Below are 23,065 nucleotides of genomic sequence, written 5' to 3'. Positions count from 1 at the left end.
TCTTTCTCTCTATCTTTCTTTCTCTTTCTTCCTCTCTCTCTGTCTTTCTCTATCTATCTATCTATCTCTCTCTCCCCCTCTCCTCCTCTTCTCTCCTCCTCTTCTCTCCTCCTCTTCTCTCCCTCTGTCTCATTTTATTATTCAAATTATTTTCATTTTGTATTCCCTTCTTTCTCTTTCTCTTTGTCATTCACAACATCTGTGTCTTTGAACTCTGATATTCTTAATTGTATTCCAAGTAGGAAATAATTCATAAAAAATGGATAAATCATAAACATTAACTCTGCCAACTGAATCGGCCTGAATTCAATCATTCAATTCACCAGATTGCTTCTATCTAATTTGAAGGTTTGAAACTGATAACAATTCCACTGTAATTCCATATATTGAGTAAACTTACAGTTTTTCTCAGTCGCTTTGGTGCTTTTCTCACAACACTATTAACATTTGCACAGAAGTTAGTGCAATTCTCAAAACAATTAGTGCAAACTGCAAAACCTAGTGGATGACCTGCAAAATCCGCGTCTTGCTCAAAATGGATAGTCCATTCCTCAAAAGCAGGTATTCAGGTCAATGAAACTGTCAGTGTCATCAAAATGAGAAGTCTTGACACCATCGTTTATGAACAAGATAGTCAAATGGCTTTGTCATGTTTTCATTATAACAGTTCTCTCAGTGTTTTCCAATGCAAAAAATGGTCAGAACTCGGTGACACTACCTGAACATGCTCAATACAGCACTATGCACTACTTGTACAGCCATTTGAAAACTACAGTAAAGTTACACATTGCTGTAGTTGGGGAATCAAGTGAGTACAAGACACTGAATCACGCATTTTTTACTGTATATGCTCTGCAATTCTACAGCACTGTGACAGAATTTGATAACTAGTTCAACAATTTTGTATGTAATGACTCAAGCAATGAAATGAAGACTATTAGTTTTATTAGGGAGCGACTATTCAGCATTCATAAGTATATTTCATTTTGACTGACATGACATAAGCAAATGATAATGTTAAAAACAGCAGAGGGGTGTATGAAAGCAACTGATACATGTCCAAAGTATTTGCAATTTGTTCAGAGGAAGGAGAAATTGCTACTATGATGTGCACAAATGACTAAATGTTGTGAAGGTTGAACTAATAGTTATGAGAATTTTCATTCTGATCTGAAAAAAGCACCAAAGCGACTGAGAAAAACTGTAAATATTATGTTGAACAATTGAATTGAGATGAAGTTGGGTAAGACCAGTCAGGATAGAAATAATCTCATTCTGATGGGTGGGAGCTGAATTGACATTTTGCTCCTGTTTCAAAACATGGAGGAACTAAGGAGAAGCTAACTGAATTTGGAGTGAATCTGGATTGATTTTGCTCTCACGCGAACCTAACTGAAGGAGCCCAGAATGGCTTTCCTGAAATTCTCTGTAACCTGAAACCTCTGTTAATCATTTGGTATTGACACATCATCGATATTCACAGTGGACACATGCACCATCTGTGTCATAATAAGAGTCCTGGCATAAGCTGAGCTGATCGGTGTGGTGTGGTGTGGTGTGTGTCATAATAAGAGTCCTGGCGTAAGCTGAGTTGATCGGTGTGGTGTGGTGTGGTGTGTGTCATAATAAGAGTCCTGGCGTAAACTGAGCTGATCGGTGTGGTGTGGTGTGGTGTGGTGTGGTGTGTGTCATAATAAGAGTCCTGGCGTAAACTGAGCTGATCGGTGTGGTGTGGTGTGGTGTGTTGTGTGTCATAATAAGAGTCCTGGCGTAAGCTGAGCTGATCGGTGTGGTGTCATGTGTGTCATAATAAGAGTCCTGGCATAAGTTGATCTGACTGGTGTGTGTGTGTGTGTGTGTGGTATGTGTGTGTGTGTGTGTGTGTGTGTGTGTGTGTGCCCCTCCTCAGGTGGAGACTGTGCCACCCTGCTGAAGAACATTGGCGCTCTGCCCGTGGAGATGGCACGCATGTACTTCGCCGAGACCGTGCTGGCTCTCGAGTACCTGCACAACTACGGCATCGTCCACAGGGACCTCAAACCAGACAAGTGAGTCACGGTGTGTGTGTGTGTGTGTGTGTGTGTGTGTGTGTGTGTGTGTGTGTGTGTGTGTGTGCGAACAGAATCATTTGCATGAGAACTAAACAGAACTGATTTTAAGGCAATTAAACAGATCTGACTTTACAGCCACGGAGAGTTTAGTAGACTAAACTAAACTAAACAGACCCAAAAGCCAAAGCCTATGGCATGAAGACAAAACATACATGACAATAACGCAGAGCTTTAGCAGAATTGAACCAAGGCTTCCCAGATCTAAGACAGAACCATGTATTTCTCTCTCTCTCACTCTCTCACTCGTTCTCTCCCTCTCTTTCTCTCAACCCCTTCTCTTTCTCTTTCTCTCCCTCTCTCTCTCTCAACCTCCTCTCTCTCTTTTTTCTCCCTCTCTCTGTCAACCCCCTCTCTCTGGCTTTCTCTCTCTCGTCCAGTCTCCTCATCACATCCATGGGACACATTAAGCTGACGGACTTTGGCCTGTCCAAGATGGGGCTCATGAACCTGACCACCAACCTCTACGAAGGTCACGTAGAGAAGGACACACGCGAGTTCCTCGACAAACAGGTCTGTGTGTGTGAGAAAGAAAGTGTGTGTGTGTGTGTGTGTGTGTGTGTGTGTGTGTGTGTGTGTGTGTGTGTGTGTGTGTGAGAAAGAAAGTGTGTGTGTGTGTGTGTGTGTGTGTGTGAGAAAGAAAGTGTGTGAGTCTGTGTGTGTGTGTGTGTGTGTGTGTGTGTGTGTCTTTAGTTAGAGACATCAAGACATCACTCATAACTGCAGCTTTTCCACAACCAGCCAGCTGCACCTTACTGCACATCACAGTGCCTCAGCCTAAAGGCCACTTCAATACTGTTTTAGAAGAAAGCCATCTGTTCCAGGCGACACTTCTTCAGTGAGGCGCTCAGGGGTTCCACAATATGTTTGTGTTTACTTTCGCCCTGGCAACTGATCGCTCCCCACATTCTGAATCTAGAACAGTCCGTGGGAGTCAGGTTGCCTGGTGATGCACTAACTGTGAAGTGATATGTGGCTTTGGCAGATTCTATAGAGAACTGTGTTGGCGCTCACTCAAAGCTAATGTTAGCGTATGAAAGCTAAACAGAAATTAAATAATACCAAGCTAATTTAGCCAACAAAACTAAATAAATAAATAAATAAGGTCAGCTCAAAGCTAAAGTTAGAATGAGCAGTCTTTTCTCACAGATACTGTCAGCTTTCGGCTCTGAACTGAAACAAGTTAAGACTCACTGATGAACAAGGACGGATACATCGTGCTGTGCAGGATATTAACGGAAAATTCCGGTGAATTTTCACATAGATCTCGGATTCTAAAGGACAACGAGTACTGTGGGTACTGGGAAAAAAAACGATCGGTTCTACCTAGCTCGAGTTGCTGCAGCCAACAGCTAGATTTGCCAGGCTGCTACAGTGCTACATGTGCCCCCATATGCATGCCCCCAGAGTGCAACATTCTCCTTTAATGGTGATATTGAGTAAGTAGTGCCAAAGAAAGTTTGATTGATTGATGTTGAGTAGAGCTGTAGTTTAGTGGTAGCGTGAGAGTCCCATATCACATCACTATAGCACATATGGATTCAGTGCCACAGGAATCAGATTCCAACCTGATCCACTCACTCTTTACTCTTATGAATGAAAGACTAAAAAGATTAATATATATATATATATATATATATATATATATATATATATATATATATATATATATATATATATATATATATATATATACACACATATGGATTCAGTGCCACAGGAATCAGATACAAGGATACAAGGAAGTTTATTGTCACATGCATATCGTTACTGGAAGTAAGAAATGCAGTGAAATTATGTCTGGTGTCAGCCTATTTGTGCATTTATGGGGGGGGGGGGGGTAAAAGTGCAGTAGAAGAGGGTTTAGTAGATTAAGTGGCAAGGGCTGCATAAGAAGGGGGAATTGGGATTGGGGGCACCAACAAGGAGCACCCAAGAGCAACAGGGGACAAGGAAAACTCCCTTACCAAGGAAGAAACCTTGGGCAGATCCATGACTCAAGGGGGCTAACCCAACTGCCAGGGGTCTTGGTGTGTGTGTTGGGGGATGACAGGGGAGATGGGATAGTGTGCTGTGTATGTGGGGAGGGGCAGTGTGCAATATGTGTGTTGGAGAAGCTTCCTGATGAGACAATGTGCTGTGTATTAGGGGGCAGTGTACTGTAAGTATGTTGGGGATGTGTGTTGGAGAAGCTTCCTGATGAAATAATGTGCTGTGTATGTAGGGGGTGGGGGGGGTGTACTGCAAGTATGGTGAAGGGACTTACTATTGCAAGCAGATTACTGTATGTATGATGTATGTGAGTGATGACAGTGAAGATGTGTGTGTGGGCGGGAGGGGAGTGGAGCAGTGACTGTGTGTGTGTGTGTGTGTGTGTGTGTGTGGGTAGGTGGGGGCAGTGTGCTGTAAGTATATAGAGCATGTGTGTTGGAGAAGATCCTGAAGACAATGTGCTGTGTATGTAGGGAGGGGGGCAGTGTGCAGCAAGTATGTAGAGGAGGCTTACTGTAGCAAGCAGTGTGCTGTATGTATGTGAGGTGATGACAGTGATGATGTAAGTGTGTGTGTTGGGGATGGGGATGGGGATGGGGGTGGGGGGGGCAGAAAGGCTAGGCAATCAAGGACATGGGTAGATAGATGGAGGAGAAATCAAAAATAATAAATAAAAAGTTCTATGGAGATGTGCAAAAGTTGGAGAAAGTCAGATGTGTGTGTGTGTGTGTGTGTGTTTTGACGTGTGATGAAATAAGAAAATAAATAAAAGGTCTGTAGCATAGGGAGAGGGATGTAAAAAGTGCTAAAAGTCATGTAGGTGTGTGTGTGTGTGTGTGTGGGGGGTCATGAGTGCTGAGGAGTGAATGAGTGCAAATTCAGTATAGTGTGAATTCAGAGTTGGAAAATGTTTGAGAGTGCTGAGGAGTGAATGTGTGCAAAGTCAGTATAGTGTGAGTTCAGAGTTCGGATGGCCTGGGGATAAAAACTTCTCCTGAGTCTCTCAGTTCTAGCTTTGATAGATAGATAGATAGATAGATAGATAGATAGATAGATACTTTATTGATCCCCAGGGGAAATTCAAGCTGTATTTGTAAATTGTGACTACATAGGCGTCTTCTTGATTTCAGCGGTAGGAATAATCCATTGTTAGGATGAGAAGAGTCCTTCAGAATCTTTTGGGCTCTTAGGAGTACTCTTCTGGAATAGATATCTTGTAGAGCAGGGAGTTGAGTTCTTATAGTGCGTTCAGCTGAGCCGCACTACTCTCTGCAGAGTACTACAATCTCTAACTGTGGAGTTCCCATACCAGGTGATGATGCTACCAGTTAGAACACTCTCAACCGCTGAAGTGTAGAAGGCCTTCATGATAGATGTAGAAACTTTGAATTTCCTTAGCTGACGAAGGAAGTAGAGTCGTTGTCTGGACTTCTTCAGAACATATTGAGTGTTAACAGTCCATGTTAAGTCTTCAGTAATGTGGACACCAAGGTATTTAAAACTTGTGACTCTCTCTACAGGTTGCCCAGCTGATCATTAGTGGGGTGTAACTGTAGTTCTGCTGCTTCCTTCTGTAATCCACTACCATTTCCTTGGTTTATTGATATTCAGTGTCAAGCTGTTAGATTGTCACCACTGTGCCACCTTATCAACCTGATCCAAGTAGAGCTGTTCATTGTTGTTACTAATCAGGCCCAAGATCACTGTGTCATCTGCAAACTTGATGATGGAGGTATGACTACTGTTGGCTTTGCAGTCATGTGTGTAGATGTTGTACAGCAGTGGACTCAAAACACAGCCTTAGGGGAGCACCAGTGCTGATGGTTAATGAGTCAGATGTCAGACCCCCACTCTAACCACTTGTGAGCGGTTGGTGAGGAAGTCAAATATCCAGTGACACAGGGTGGTGTTCAGTCCTAAGGCCTTCATCTTTGTGACCAAGGTGAGAGGTACTATCGTGTTGAATGCTGAACTAAAGTCAATGAACAGCATCCTCACATAATTCCCATTCCCCTCCTCCAGGTGAGTTAAGGTGGAGTGCATGAGATTCCAACCTGATCCACTCACTCTTTACTGTCTTATGAAGGAAAGACTAAAAGGTTATTTTTAAGGAAGAAGAGTGCTTTACAGGGAGAGTGCTTTGTCATTGTCCTTTATATGGGCACTTGAACATGAGCGTGGTATATAGGCTGTAGTGTATATATATATATATATATATATATATATATATATATATATATATATATATATATATATATATATATATATATATATATATATATATATATATAATATATATATATATATATATATATATATATATATATATATATATATATATATATATATATACACTACAGCCTATATACACGCTCATGTTCAAAGTCTTATAAAGGACAATGACAAAGCTCCCTGCCTCTTCTTCATGTCAGGAACCAATAAAGAAGCACTCCTTCCTTGTCAGGGCCAATGAAAGCACTCTTCTTCCTTGTAGGTGCCAACAAAAGCGCTTCTTCCTGCAGCCAACAGCTGGGTAGCTTTAGTTAGAATCAATTGAAAAAATATATTGTCCCATAGCAACACTGCTTTTTGACTCCCAATTATTTAATGCAGCGTTTCGACCCTGCTGGGTCTTCAGGCAAATGTAGTGAAATGAAATGAAATGCACCATTTGCCTGAAGAAGACCCAACAGGGTTGAAACGTTGCATAAATCATCTCGTGGTTTTTTTTGTCCTGCACCTGCCAGAAGGTGGGATGTGCACACTATAACTGTTTGCTGAACATAGCTTTAGTTAGAAGCCTGATCCAATTGCAAACTAGTGAAATGAAAAATGAAAAAGCTTTTTCTAGGACAAGTTTGAATTATACAGACCGTCACTGGCCGTGCGTTCCATATATAGCTGACGCCACTTTCTTTTCTGACTCAAAAACACCTCTAAAGGACGCTGTGGCTGTTTTTAAACATCTCTGATGGATGCAGTCACTGTTTCCTCAAACTCTAATTAAACCAGCAGGTTCTTTGTAAACTACCCCCGAATCACATGACAACAGATGCTTAAGAAGCCCCCTCATTTGCAACATAGGAATATGTGATGGTTTGTTCTGTGTATGTTATGTTTGTTATGTGTAGAGATTTTTGTTTGGCTCCATTTAGGATGCCATAGCGCTTTTAAAAGCTAATTTATTTGATGTATTCACCACCACACACAGCCGGTCCCTTTGTTGGCCTTTTCTTTCCCTCCCCTCCCCTCCTCTTTCTTTCTTTCTTTCTTTCTTTCTTTCTTTCTTTCTTTCTTTCTTTCTTTCTTTCTCTCTCTTACTCCTCATCTCTCTGTCTTTCCTCCACCATGTCAGGTCAGGTGTGTGGTGCTGTTGACTATATCACTCTCCCTGAGGTGATCTTGTGTATTTTAGCAGGTGTTGTATTTTAAGACCTAATTTATTTTTTATTTACCCTCCTTCCCCTCATCACATCTTCCCCTCATCACATCTTCCTCCTCATCTCTCTCTCTCTCTCTCTCTCTCTCTCTCTCTCTCTCTCTCTCTCTCTCTCTCTCTCTCTCTCTCTGCTCTCTGTGCTACACCTGAGCACTTCACTCCTGAGGGGATTCTCTTTATTTGGCAGTGTTTGTCTGTACTCTCTCTCTCTCTCTCTCTCTCTCTCTCTCTCTCTCTCTCTCTCTCTCTCTCTCTCTAAATCTACCTCCCTCCCTCCACACCCCTCCAACTCCTTTCCATGTCACCACAGACTCCATTAAGTGCTTCTGGTGAGATTTTAATTATTATGTATTGAGGGCCTCTCCATTGATCCCCCCTTCCTCTCTCTCTCTCTGTCTCTCTCTCTCTCACTCTGTCAGAAGTGTGGAACCACGGAATATGTTAAGTGATTCTGGTGTTGTGTTTTTAAAATGCCTATGCCTGTGCCTAGGACCTTTTCAATGACTCCTCCCCTGTCCCCCCTCTCTCTGTCAGTTGTGCTGTGGGACATCGCCCCCTGGAGGTGATCCTACATCAGGGCTATTTATCTCTCTATTTAGTCTTTTTATTTCTCTCTCTCTCTCTCTCCCTCTCTCTCTCTCTCTCTCTCTCTCTCTCTCTCTCCCCCTCTCTCTCTCTCCCCCTCTCTCTCAGGTGTGTGGGACCCCTGAGTACATCGCCCCCGAGGTGATCCTGCGTCAGGGCTATGGGAAGCCTGTGGACTGGTGGGCCATGGGCATCATCCTGTATGAGTTCCTCATCGGCCTCGTGCCCTTCTTCGGCGACACCACCGAGGAACTGTTTGGACAGGTCATCACAGGTCAGGACCCCTCAAGGACCTCTCAAGGATGATGCCTGAGCAAAAATACACTGCTTTAAAAAAAAATTAAGGGAACACTTACAGTTTTCCACAATTGCTAAAACACATTGTTTGAAACCTTCCACCCTTTTCTCCATTCTCAAACTACATTCACAGAATGTCTGACAGTTCTTGCAAAATAAAACACTCGTCTCAAAAGTTTTACTTGTGCTCAGAACCAAACAGTGTCAGAGTCCACTGTATGATTGAAGAATTCCCTTAATTTTGAGCAGTTTATATATGCAGATTCAATAACAATGGGTTTTGATTTGCATGAAGGAGCAGTTTGGACAGATCATCACAGGTCAGGACCCCTCAATGGGCTGCCTATATTTGATGCCTGAGCAAAAATATATATGCAGATATACAGATTCAATAAGAGCGGGTTTTGATGTTATATTGAGGAGCAGTTTGAACAGGTCATCATAGGCCTCATGAGGCTGGCCATGTCTGATGCCTGAGCAGCAATATGCACAAGCAGATTGAGTTACAGTTGGTTTTGATGTTGTGTGTCTAGATGATATTGTGTGGTCTGAGGGAGAGGAAACTCAAGGACCCCTAAAGGGGTGGCGATGTTGATGCCTGAGCAGAAATATAGATGCAGATATGTCAAAGATGGTTGATTACGAAGATACTTCCTGAGAGGCCATTTCCTGTCTCCGGACATGTATGCAAATAGGGTAGCAGTAGTACACACCCCGCACGAGAGGGGGGGGGCACTATCCCCCATTTATGCAGTGGATGGATGCACATTTCGGACACGGTATCATGATCTCCAAACCCTCCTCCCCATTTCAGGAGAATGTCATGACAGTATGACCCTCCAGTCGGGAGAAAATCAACATAAATGATGGTGTACACCAAGTTTGTTTTGTACTCGGTTTCTGTCTGGCGTGGGAACCCGGGGCGCTCAAGCGTCAGTCATCATCCAGTGACACGCCCCTGTGCAGGCGGGAACTGAACCAGAACCCGTCTCTGACTGAACTCCACTTTGCCCTCATAGACATGAACTAGGACGACCCATCTTGCTACGCATTAATTATCTTTGGATACGTTGTGTGTTTAGATGACATTGTGTTAACCTGACTCTCGCCAAATGAATTTCGGTTCATCTTTATGGTTCAGCCAATCAGGACGCAGGAGTTTCATAGATGTGCCGTAGCGGAGAAGCGACCATGAGACTGTTATCAGCGTCACGGGTTGGCTTCGATGTGAGTGGTTGAAGTAGCACGTCAATAGATGACGGACAAGTGGCTTATCCAATCATATGCAAGCATTTTTTGATTAGGCCCAGCCTTCTGAAGCAACACTTCAATGGATTGATCCCAGATGGATGAGTGGAGCTAGGCGGAACGAAATTCATCTGGCGAGAGTCAGGTTAACATTGTGTGGCCTGAGGGAGAGGAAACTCAAGGACCCCTAAAGGGGTGGTGATGTTGATGCCTGAGCAGAAATATAGATGCAGATATGTTGTGTGTTTAGATGACATTGTGTGGCCTGAGGGAGAGGAGGCTCTGCCCGGGGATGTCCAGGGTCTCATATCAGCACTGCTGCAGACCAACCCACTGACACGGCTGGGCACAGGTACACACACACACACACGCACGCACACACACAAACACACACACATGCACGCGCACACACACACATATACACACATGCACACATATGTATATATATACACACACACACACACACACACATGCACGCACACATACATGCACACACATATACACACACACATATATATATATACAGACACACAAACAGGCATGGATACGCGTGCACACTCACCTTTCAAGAGTTTGTGTCACTAAGTTCTTGCTGTTGGTCCTCCTGGCCTGTAGGAGGAGCCTTTGAGGTGAAGCAGCACTCGTTCTTCAGAGAGCTGGACTGGAACTCTCTCCTCAGGCAGAAAGCAGAGTTCATCCCCCACCTGGAGTCCGAAGAGGACACTAGCTACTTTGACAGTGAGCTGTGTGTGTGTGTGTGTGTGTGTGTGTGCGTGTGTGTGTGTGTGTGCGTGTATGCGTGTATGTGTGTGTTCATCTGTGGTCACTATTATTTTCCTCGGTGTACATATTAATTGTTTTCAATACTTGATCAACTACAATGATGCTCTATCATCACATTATGATATGAATCTGTAGATTATCACACTTTCTTCTCTTCCATCTCTATTTCTCTCTCTCGCTCTCTCTCTCCATCTCTCTCTCTCTCTCTCCATCTCTCTCTCTTTCTCTCTCCCTATATCTCTCTCTTTCTCTCTCTCCATCTCTCTCTCTCTCTCTCCCATCTCTCTCTCTTTCTCTCTCCATCTCTCTCTCTCTCTCTCCTCTCTCTCCCTCTCTCTCTCTCTCTCTCTCTCTCTCCTCTCTCTCTCTCTCTCTCTCTCCCTCTCTCTCTCTCTCTCTCCATCTCTCTCTTTCTCTCTCCCCATATCTCTCTCTCTCCCCACATCTCTCTCTCTCCCCCCATGTCTCTCTCTCTTCCTGTGCCAGCGCGTTCGGAGCGTTATCACCATGGGAACTCCTACGAGGAGGACGACACCACAGAGGACGAGCCTGTGGAGATCAGACAGTTCTCATCCTGCTCGCCACGCTTCAGCAAGGTCTCCACACACACACACACACATTAGAGATCAGACAGTTCTCATCCTGCTCGCCACGCTTCAGCAAGGTCTCTTACACACACACACACACACACACACACACACACATTAGAGATCAGACAGTTCTCATCCTGCTCGCCACGCTTCAGCAAGGTCTCACACACTCACACACACACACACACACACACACACATTAGAGATCAGACAGTTCTCATCCTGCTCCCCACACTTCAGCAAGGTCTCTCTCTCTCTCTCTTTCTCTCTCTATCTGTCTGAACTTGAACTTGAACTCGCACACACACACACACACACACACTTGAACAGCACAGCAGTTGAACTTGAACTCCTCAGATGACAGAGAGGATATGTCAGTTAGATGCTCTCGTTAGACTAGTTTACTGAATCACCATAGACGGATTACTCAACACCCCTTAAATCAAAGAAATTTAAATGTTTATTAAATGAAATTAAAATTCTCCCTCACTCCCTTTCTCTCTTTCTCCCTCCTCCTCTCTCCTCATCCCTCTCTCTCCCAACATCCCTTTCTCTATCTCTCCATCCCTCAGGTGTACAGTAGTATGGAACACCTCACCCAGCTGGACACCAAGGCTCCGACAGTGACCCGTCGGGAGCGCAACGGTCGCCGTGACGATAAGATGGCGAAGCGGGAGAGTCTGGGCAGTTTCACTCTGAGGGAGAAGGGCTGGAGGACGGGATCGCCCGAGATGTGAGAAAACACACACACACACACACACCTACACACACACACACACACACCTACACCTACACACACACACACACACACACACACACACACACACACACACACACACAGAGTAAAGAGCTGGAGGACGGGATCGCCCGAGATGTGAGAAAACACACACACACACACACACACCTGCACACACACACACACACACCTACACCTACACACACACACACACACACACACACACACACACACACACACACACAGAGTAAAGAGCTGGAGGACGAGATCGCCCGAGATGTGAGAAAACACACACACACACAGACACACACACACACACACACACACACACACACACACACACAGAGAGTGAAGAGCTGGAGGACGAGATCACCTGATCTGTGAGCTGTATGTAGATTCCATACAACATGATTATGTTATGTGCCCCTGTCTCATGTCATCTGTATCAGTCGGCAGTAGAGTTACGTGTTGGAATGAAAAACAGGACTTGTGCGCTTCCCTTGTGCTCTTTACTCTTTTTTACATGTCTGTGAGCCATTTTTATGGATGTGAGACATATGTGTGTATGTGTGTTGTGTTTTGGTTGTATAAGCTACTGGATGCATAATATTTCCCTTGGGATGACAAAAGGATCTATCTATCTATCTATCTATCTATCTATCTATCTATCTATATATCCCCAAGTTGCTTCAATATCATGTTATAAACATCTCTCTCTAGTTTTATTACTGTATTTTTAACCATACCGTTCGTTTACAACATAAGCATGTTATGAAACACGACAATCTGGAACAATCTGTCTTGTTCCAAGTTGTGTTATTAGTGTGTTCTAAACCACCTCTTTGAGACTTTATCACGGTGTTCTAAACCACCTCTTTGTGACTTCATCACAGTGTTCTAAACTTCATCACGATGTTCTAAACCACCTCTTTGTGACTTTTTCATGGTGTTCTAAACCGCCTCTTTATTACTTTGTCACCGTGTTCTAAAACCACCTCTTTGCGACTTGATCACAGTGTTCTAATCCACCTCATTATTACTTTATAACTGTGTTCTAAACCACCTCTTTGCGACTTCATCACAGTGTTCTAAACTTCATCACGGTGTTCTAAACCACCTCTTTGTGACTTTTCATGGTGTTCTAAACCGCCTCTTTATTACTTTGTCACCGTGTTCTAAAACCACCTCTTTTTTTATAACTGCTAAACTTCATCACAGTGTTCTAATCCACCTCATTATTACTTTATAACTGTGTTCTAAACCACCTCTTTGCTTAACTTCATCACAGTGTTCTAAACTTCATCAATGTGTTGTTCTAAACCACCTCTTTGTGACTTTTCATGGTGTTCTAAACCGCCTCTTTATTACTTTGTCACCGTGTTCTAAAACCACCTCTTTGCGACTTGATCACAGTGTTCTAAACCACCTCTTTGTGATTTTATAATGGTGTTCTAAACCACCTCTTTGTGACTTTATCATCATGTTCTAAACCACCTCTTTGTGACTTAATTACTCTGTTGTTTAAACAGGAAGCGTCTCTCCTGCACGGAGTCGCTGTACTCTGAGGGCGACTCGAGCCCTCCTCCGCTAGGCCCAGCCACAGGAAGCTTCGCCCTGCTGGGCCAAGAGAGGTTGGCCTCTCCACTGGAGGGTGACGTGGAGTTCCTCTCCAGGCAGAGCACCAGCACAGGCACCAGGCCACGCGGAATCTCATTGGAGGCAGGGGTACCAGTCGCCATGGCAATGACCCAAACACCAGCCTCCAGCAGCAAAGAGGGAGGAGCTACTGCTACAGGTGAGAGAGAGAGATATAGGGGGGAGAGAGAGAGAGAGAGAGAGAGAGAGAGAGAGAGGGGGGAGAGAGAGGAGGGAGAGAGAAAGAGAGAAGGTAGCAGAAAAAGAAAGTGACAGAGAGAGGGGGAAGGTGGGAGGAAGATTGAGAGAGAATGAGAGAGAAACGGAAGAGAGAGAGTGGAAAAAGAGAAGGAGAGGGAAGACAAAAAAGTGAGCAATTCCAAAACTATTCAGTCAGAAAATCATTAATACATTTTTATAACACTTAAAATGTTATTGTTTATATTGTTTATTTACATGTGCTTGTTTACCTGTGATGTCATAAAGAACCCAAGCCAGGAGATGTGACTCCATCAGTGGGTCCTGCGGTGACAGGTGTGGTCCCCAAGGAGACTGTAACCAAGGACGCCATCTCCACGGATCCCCTGGCGCCACGGGCAACCAACGACCTGGTCCTGCGGCGGGCGAGGCATCAGCAGCTCACCGGGGACACTGACCGACGCAGCTCCCGCCCTAGCAACAAGGTCATCAAGTCCGCCTCGGCAACCGCACTCTCAGTCATGATTCCTACAGGTATTTCAGATATTTTCCAAAGTATTAGTTCATTTCCTATATATTTATTTATTTGTTTGTTTGTTTGTTTGTTTGATTGATTGGGCCAGTGTAGGATGGGTTCACTTCCATCCCTTGTCTCTAGCCAACCTAGAGTTAAACCTTTTACAAGTAGTTTCACATAGTTTATTTCTTTTGTATTAAGATGAAACACAGTAGTAATATGAATGGAGTAGTTGTTGGCCACTAACGTTCCTTCCTTTTGAGGTTTCTGATCAAGTTAATGTGCATGCTTGTGTCATCAGTATACAAGTATAGTACAATGTATGTATACCCTTTTGATCACGTGAGGGAAATTTGGTCTCTGCATTTATACACAGCACAGAGGGGTTAGGTGCCTTGCTCAAGGGCACTTCAGCTGTGGATGTGGGCATGGGAGAGCATTGCTCAACCACTTCCCCCGCTCACATTTTTCCTATTGGGTCGGGGATCGAACCGGCAACCCTTCAGGTCCAAGCCCGAAGCCCTAACCAATAGGCCACGGCTGCCCCCCATCATGTGACATGTCCACTGCTGTCCATGGTCCTGGAACTTTCAAACTGATGAATCTCTGCTCCTACACATAAAAACTACATAACTACACATAAAAAAGTGGTCAGTGATTCTGCTTTGTTAAAAAGTTGCTGCTTTACTGGTGGATGGACCAGTGTGGTGTGGGATTTAGCACCCTCTACAGGCAATGTTGGGAACCCCGGCTTCAGAATGTAAAAGTCCTGCCATTTGTTTGGTCCATTCACTCCCTAAACCATCTGATTTTAATTAACACTTCAGCCAGGAAGATGAGTTAATCAGGGAAATCACCTACATGAAGTGCACAGATACAGTAGATGACTTAATTAGGGAAATCACCTAGGTTAAGTGCACAGATAGATGAGTTAATTAGTTAAATGACCTAGGTTAAGTGCACAGATAGATTAGTTAAATAGTGTAATAGCCTGTTAAGCCTTGTCTACATCGGTGCCGATATGAGTGCACTGTCACTTGCCACGCACATCAGCAGCGAAAGTTTTTATCTGGCAAACCTTGGATGAACAATACACTTTATGGAGTGGCACCGACAAAATAGAACTGTATATATGTAGCACCATGCACTTAACACAGGTGATTTCACTAATTAACTCATCTCTCTCTCTCTCTCTCTCTTTCTGCTCTCTCTCTCTCTCTTTCTCTCTCAGTGGAACAGCATGGAAGCTCTCCATTGGCCAGTCCTATGTCTCCCCGCTCGCTCTCGTCCAATCCCTCGTCGCGGGACTCCTCCCCCTGCCGGGACTTCTGCCCTGCTGTCACTCTCCTGCGCTCACCAATCACCATCCAGCGCTCGGGCAAGAGATACGGCTTCACGCTCCGCGCCATACGCGTCTACATGGGTGACAGTGACGTCTACAGCGTCCACCATATTGTCTGGGTAAGAGAGTGGGAGAGGGGTCATGTGTCATAAAGGCATTGGGTCAAGGGTCACGGATCATTACATTACATTTGGCTGACACATTTTTAACCAAAGCGACTAACAACATGGTAACAGTTAAGTTTTAAAGCAATTCTCTCAACAATATATCATAGGATCATAGAGGCATTGGGTAGTAGGGTCACGTGTCATAGAGACATTGGATCAAGGCTCATGTGTCATAGAGGCATTGGGTAACAGGGTCACGTGTCATAGAGGCATTGGGTCAAGGGTCATGTGTCATAGAGGCATTGGGTAACAGGGTCACGTGTCATAGATGCATTGGGTCAAGGGTCATGTGTCAGATGCATTGGATCAAGGGTCATGTGTCATAGAGGCATTGGGTAACAGGGTCACGTGTCATAGATGCATTGGGTCAAGAGTCATGTGTCATAGATGCATTGGGTCAAGGGTCATGTGTCATAGAGGATTTGGGTAACAGGGACACGTGTCATAGATGCATTAGGTCAAGGGTCATGTGTCATAGATGCATTGGATCAAGGGTCTTGTGTCATAGATGCATTGGGTAACAGGGTCACGTGTCATAGATGCATTGGGTCAAGGGTCATGTGTCATAGAGGCATTGAGTCAAGGGTCACGTGTCATAGATGCATTGGGTCAAGGGTCATGTGTCATAGAGGCATTGGGTAACAGGGTCACGTGTCATAGAGGCATTGGATCAAGGGCCATGTGTCATAGATGCATTGGGTCAAGGGTCATGTGTCATAGATGCATTGGGTCAAGGGTCACGTGTCATAGATGCATTGACCATATTCATACAACGACCATTGTTCTCTGGCGTCATGCTCAGGGTAGGATGTTTTTGCTTTCAGTAGAAGTCTACTGTCAGAATGGCAAGATGGTTGAAAAACTTCACCTCTGTACCATCTGTACCATCACTGTTGTGTCACAATATTGATGAAATGGACAGATGAATTTGCTAGTATCCATTTAAAAGATAAAAAGATGACCAAAAAGGATACAGCAATTGGATTTTAAGGTTAGCTGTACACGACTTTTACACACCCACCCCACACTGTAACTACTAGCCTATAAACTGTAATTGGGTTAGCGCCACACTACAGTTAGCTAAAATAAACGCTTGTGCAGAGATATGGCTTCATGCTCTGTGTGAACTGGAAAACTGAGGGCACTACTACAGCAATCAGCTAGCTGCCTGCTCAATGTGCTAATAGAATTATACAATATTTTCTTGATGATGAGGGATTCCACTCACTGTTGTCTTGTCCTATCACAGCATGTAGAGGATGGTGGCCCCGCCCAAGAGGCAGGGCTTTGTGCTGGTGACCTCATCACCCATGTGAACGGGGAGTCAGTCCATGGATTGGTCCACACAGAAGTGGTAGAACTCATTTTGAAGGTGAGGGGCATTTGGATTGCACCAACTAGTCTAATCTAGAGGAGACAACATTACATCTGAGACTCATTCTGCATATGTTAACATACTTTAGCATAATTACCTTAACCACATTATAAATTTAACAATTTTAACACATGAGTAATAGTTATTTGTTGTCAGAACAGAAGCATTATGCCAAATAATAAAAAAAACGTTTCATACAAGCCTTTTAGCCATTACGTATTGAAACAGATGACAGTTGTTTATTCTTTATATTTTATATTTTTACAGAGTGGCAATAAAGTCACCGTGACAACCACCCCCTTTGAGAACACGTCCATCAAGATTGGCCCTGCTCGCCGTGCCAACCAGCAGTCCAAGATGGCACGCAGGAGCAAGAAGACTCCGGGGAAGGAGGCACAGGACAGGTGTGAGGCGCCATTCAGTTCAACTCAATTCAACTCAGTTCAATTCAACTCAGTTCAACTCAGTTCAATTCAACTCAGTTCAACTCAATTCAACTCTGTTCAACTTAATTAAAACCAAATTGAGTTCAACTCAGTTTCACTCAATTCAACACAGCTCAGTTCAACTCTGCTTAACTCAGTTCAACTCAATTCAACTCAATGTAGCTCAGTTCAACTCAATTGAACTCACTGCTCTGTCATTCTGCTCACTTCCTCTCACATTCTTGTGTTCCCTCTGTTCTGTGTTCCCTCTGTTCTGCTGGTTCTAACAGTAAGAAGCGCAGCTCTCTGTTCCGTAAGATCACCAAGCAGTCCAACCTGCTCCACACCAGCCGCAGTCTGTCTTCCCTCACACGCTCGCTCTCATCCAGCGAGAGTCTGCCGGCCTCACCCACACATGGACTGGCACAGGGTAAACACACACGCATACACACATACGCACACACACACACACATACACACACGCACGCACACACACGCACACACACACAAACACATACACACACGCACACAAACACACACAAACACACACGCACTCAGACGTTCAAATAGCTTTCAAGCCTTGTATTTATAAACTATAATTAGCTCTGGTTCTCTGTGTTCTACTTCATTTTTCCTTCACCTCCCTGCCACTTCCATCCTTCTCTCTTTCCATCTCTCTATTCTTCCCACTTTCTCCTCATCAACTCTCTTCATTGCTCCCTTCCTCCCTCCATCCCTCTCTTCTCCCATCCTTCCTCTCTCCCTCCTTCCATCTCTTCATTGCTTCCTTCCATCCCTCTATCCTTCTCTCTCTCCCTTCCTCTCTCTTTTCCTCTCCATCCCTTCCTCCTTCCCTCCCTCCTCCTTCTCTCCCTCCCTCCCTCCCTTCCTCCTTCCCTTTCTCCCTCTCTCCTTCTCTCCCTCCCTCCTTCCTCCCTCTTTTCCTCTCCCTCCCTCCTCCTTCTCTCCCTCCCTCCATCCTTCTCTCCTTCTCTCCATCCCTTCCTCCCTCTCTCCTTCTCTCTCAGGCATCTCGTCTCTGAGCACCTCCCCAGCCTCCAGCACGCCCAACTCCCCCCCCTCCTCCTCCTCCTCCTGCTCCTCCTCCTCCTCCATGATTTCCCATCAGCCCCCTGGGCCTGGCGTTGCCGTTGGCGTCCAGCCCCCCGGCCCTCCGGCTGCGTCTCAGCAGGGGCGTCACATGCGCCCCTCCTCCCTGCACGGCCTCTCTCCCAAGCTCCACCGCCAGTACCGCTCCGCGCGCTGCAAGTCGGCCGGGAACATACCCCTATCGCCCCTCGCCCACACCCCGTCACCCCCCCAGACCTCCTGCCCGGCGTCGTCCTCCGGATCCCCCCCACCCCCACCAGGCGTCGCCACCCCACCACTGCCTGGACACCATGTGCCCGGGAGCAGCCATACCACCCAGGTACACAGGCAAGGTTAATAACACAACACATTATTATATACCAAGATTAATAACACAACACAACACATTATTATATACCAAGATTAATAACACAACACATTATTATATACCACCCAGGTACACAGGCAAGATTAATAACACAACACATTATTATAAACCAAGATTAATAACACAACACATTATTATATACCAAGATTAATAACACAACACATTATTATATACCACCCAGGTACACAGGCAAGATTAATAACACAACACATTATTATAAACCAAGATTAATAACACAACACATTATTATATACCAAGATTAATAACACAACACATTATTATATACCACCCAGGTACACAGGCAAGATTAATAACACAACACATTATTATAAACCAAGATTAATAACACAACACATTATTATATACCAAGATAATAAACACACAACATTAATAACACAACACATTATTATATACCACCCAGGTACACAGGCAAGATTAATAACACAACACATTATTATAAACCAAGATTAATAACACAACACATTATTATATACCACCCAGGTACACAGGCAAGATTAATAACAAAATAGAAATTATATATATATATATATATATATATATATATATATATATATATATATATATATATATATATATATAATAAAATCCTCCATATATACCCAGGTACATAGGCAAGATTAATAAAGTAAAAAAAAAAAATTATATATATTTATATATAGGAAATCCTTCAAATATATATATATATATAGTCTATGTCCTTAACCTCCTTTCTTAAATGTACAGCATAAAATGCATTCATTCTAATTTGACCCCACTCATGGAAGAGTGTAGGTGTTGGTAGGTCATGCATCTAAGGGTTAATAATAAAATAATAATAATAACACAGTATATATATATGGAGGATATATATGGAGGATTCTTTGAGTGCTGTGTCTCAGTAGAAAGTGTCTGTCCTAACTCCCTAGCGTCTAACACTTGCATACTCCCCCCATCCCCCTAACACCACACAGGCCTTCCCACCAGCGAAGCTGCACCCGAGCTCGTCCTCCTCCTCGTCTCCGGTTATGGTACGCCCGCGGCCGAAGAGCGCCGAGCCTCCACGCTCTCCGCTGCTGAAGCGCGTGCAGTCGGCCGAGCGACTGGCGTCCTCGCCGCTCTCCTCCTCGCCGCCCTCGGGGGCCGCGATGATGACCGGGTCGCCCTCGGCAACGACGGGGGGACACAGGAAGCACAGCCTGGAGCTGGGAGTTGTCGTCGGCGGCATCGGATTGGCCGATTACAGGAAAGAGGGCGGGTTCCTGTGCGGGGAGCCGCCCCTGCAGAGCCTTCCGGAAACGGAGGCCGAGACGCTGGGCGTGCCCCCGTCGCCACCGTCTCCGCCGAAGACGATGATGACGATGACCCCGTCGCTGCCGGAGACGGGCGTGCTTGTCAAGCCAATGAGGAAGCTGGGCCGCCAAGAGTCTCCGCTGAGCCGAGAGGTGTTGTTCCGAGAGCGCGAGAGGGAACGCGAGAGGGAGAGGGGAAGGGACAGAGACAGAGAGAGAGAGAGATCCTGGGACGCCACTCTGGGCAGGTCCGTGGCCAAGCTGGAGAGGACCACCCCATCTGGAGCCGCGTCCAGCGACGCCCAGGCTGGAGGCGACAGCAAGCGCACGGACAGTAAGCCTGTATCGGGGAACGGAAGAGCGGCGAACCCCCTGGAACCACAACATCCAAAACCGCCATATCCACCACTGAGGACACACGTAGTCCAGCCCAATGCAAACTCAGCGACTCCTCGACAGCGAAGGCGCCCGTAAGCAATGGTGCTGCCCTTGAGTCCAAGGCCACCCAACCTGCCAGTGCAGCTCTTTCTCCGCCTGCTGCAAGCACTACAGATCCCATAATTCTCGGCAGTGTGGCAGTCACAACAGATCCTGCTGCAAAGACTACAGATCCCAGAATTCTTAGCAGTGTGGCAGTCACAACAGATCCTGGCTCTGACGCCAAATTCCTACCAGCCTTCTGCAGCAAACTGAGCCAGCCAGAGAAAGCAGCCAAACAGCTGCAGCCTCAGTTAGATCGCGTTCAGGCTAAACCTGATAGAAAGGACATTCCAGAGAGTTCTAAGATGGTTCCGCAGGCCCTTCCACCGGCGAGGAGTTCTGCAGGCTTAGAGACATGCCTGGGTTCCGCACCTGCCATTGTCTCAGAACCTTCTAGAATCTCAAAAGCACCTGGTTTAGGTGAGGGAGTTTTGAGAAAGAATGGCCTGAGCACCCCCACTAGGCCTCCAGACCCTAGGCTGAGGGGCTCCATAGCTGGTCCTGTGAAGGGGCTGCTCTCCGTGGGCTCCACCCAGGTCCAGGCCCCCGTCCTGGGGAAGATGCGTCAGGAGAAGGGCCTGTCGGTGAACTGCTACCGGGGCACCCTGGACTGGGAAGAGAAGCGACTGCTGGAGGTGGTGGAGGAACATTCCCCCTCCCCAACCCCAAGCCCCTCCCCCACCGCCACGCACACTCCCATCTCCATCCAATCACAGCCCGTCTCCCCCGGCGACCGGAGTGGCCCTGCCCAGCAGCCAACCGCCAAGATGCCCTCCCCAGCTCCTCCTACTCCTCCGGCTCCTCCTCCCGTCGGTCCCAAGAGCCCAGGGCCCAGGGACAGGGAGAGCCCCAAGACCAGTGAGGGGAAGCAGGCAGGCCCAGCAGGAAAGCCTGAGGCTGAGGCAAGAAGTAGGCCCGGACTCACAGTAGCCGCTTCCCCAGGGCTTGTTTCTCCTCCTCCTCAACCTCAGTTGGATAAAAGCCCCAGCATTCCAAAGTCCACGGCCTGATGGTTTAAGGGTGTCAAGGGATCAGTGGGTTGAGGGTCATCAGGTTAGAGGGAAGGGAACCTTCATGTCATGATTTAAAACTTACCAGAGCATTCTGGCTGAGACGTTCTTGACGATGAGGACACATGCAGACTATCTTTCTCTCTCCTTCTCTATCTTTCTCTCTCCTTCTCTATCTTTCTCTCGCTCTCTCTCTAGAATCTGATTCTGTTGCCATGGTGATTTAGGGCTGTCCTTTTTAAAGTGAAATCTGTCATACACACCTGATCTAACTGGTACACACCAGGAAGGTGAATATGTATGTACGAGTGTACCAGTGTGTGTGTGTGTGTGTGTGTGTGTTTGTGTGTGAGTGTGTGTGTAGATTTGCTAATGAAGTGCTTTAACAGATCACCTGAAGCTGAAAACTGCAAAGACCAAAATCCAAACTCCAAACGCCGACTGAAGACGAGTGTTGATCCAGGTCTGCCTGCTGTTGGTTTGAAATACTCTTTTCCTGAAGATTCCGAGTATGATGATGCACACTCTTCCTTAGCGCCTCGTGGAGTACGATCGAAGATGTGTGTGTGTGTGTGTGTGTGTGTGTGTGTGTGTGTGTGTTGGAGTGTGGAGTACGATCACAGATATGTGTGTGTGTGTGATCACAGATGTGTGTCTGTGTGTGTGTGATCACAGATGTGTGTGTGTGTGTGTGTGTGTGTGTGTGTGGAGTACGATCACAGATGTGTGTGTGTGTGTGTGCGTGTGCGTGTGTGCGTGTGTGTGTGTGTGTGGGGAGTACAATCACAGATGTTATAAAGCGCTATAGTCCAACATGTGTCAACTGCAGGAACTGGGGCCCAGCTGGAGGGGACATTTAAAGGCACAGACTTTAATTTTCACTCTCAGCCTTTCTGTTCCCACTGCAGGGGTACGACCACACACACACACACACACACACACACTTGCCTGCATCCCCACCCCCAACACACACACACACACACACAGAGGACTGGACTTCTGTGAGGGTCTCATGGAAGGACGTTTTCCACACTTGCAAGTGTTATGAGCATGGGTTTGGCGCTCCCTGGTGGCGAACACAAATGCATGTATGACAAGGCAGTGCCGTTTTGCCAGTAACAAGCCGATGGGGCTTTAAGCTGTATACATACATTCCACATGGTTCCTTGAAAGCAGGGTTTAAAAAGAAAGAAAAAAAGCCCTAAAATGCATCCTCTGGCGTTTCAGCTCACACAGCCCTCCCCTAAACCATGGCGTGGATAAATGCACACTTCGTCATTGATGTCACCTTATTTGATTTTCTTTACAGCCTCTGAGATGGGCTATAGTGCCTAACAGACTGTGTCTTCTACGATACGCTTGTTGGAAAATG

General features: G+C 45.7%; 1 protein-coding gene across 1 annotated transcript in view; it reads left to right on the top strand.

The window, feature by feature from the left end:
- The window catches only part of LOC125297722 (microtubule-associated serine/threonine-protein kinase 1-like), a gene marked incomplete in the record, with an annotated part of 61,201 nt that extends 38,635 nt beyond the window's left edge, over positions 1–22,566 (top strand). Inside the window, 16 exon segments of the mRNA XM_048248173.1 lie at positions 1,910–2,048; positions 2,489–2,621; positions 8,233–8,398; positions 9,920–10,021; positions 10,285–10,407; positions 10,939–11,048; positions 11,615–11,775; positions 13,308–13,573; positions 13,900–14,145; positions 15,360–15,589; positions 16,887–17,009; positions 17,280–17,416; positions 17,728–17,867; positions 18,466–18,866; positions 19,886–20,674; positions 20,677–22,566. Coding sequence (XP_048104130.1) covers positions 1,910–2,048; positions 2,489–2,621; positions 8,233–8,398; positions 9,920–10,021; positions 10,285–10,407; positions 10,939–11,048; positions 11,615–11,775; positions 13,308–13,573; positions 13,900–14,145; positions 15,360–15,589; positions 16,887–17,009; positions 17,280–17,416; positions 17,728–17,867; positions 18,466–18,866; positions 19,886–20,674; positions 20,677–21,693 — 4,283 coding nt within the window.
- Between the last annotated feature and the right edge of the window lie 499 nt (positions 22,567–23,065).

Source organism: Alosa alosa, chromosome 7 (assembly GCF_017589495.1).
Source record: "Alosa alosa isolate M-15738 ecotype Scorff River chromosome 7, AALO_Geno_1.1, whole genome shotgun sequence".
Classification (NCBI taxonomy): domain Eukaryota; kingdom Metazoa; phylum Chordata; class Actinopteri; order Clupeiformes; family Clupeidae; genus Alosa; species Alosa alosa.
Note: the sequence above shows the minus strand (reverse complement) of the source record. Positions and strands in the feature narration are given on the sequence as shown.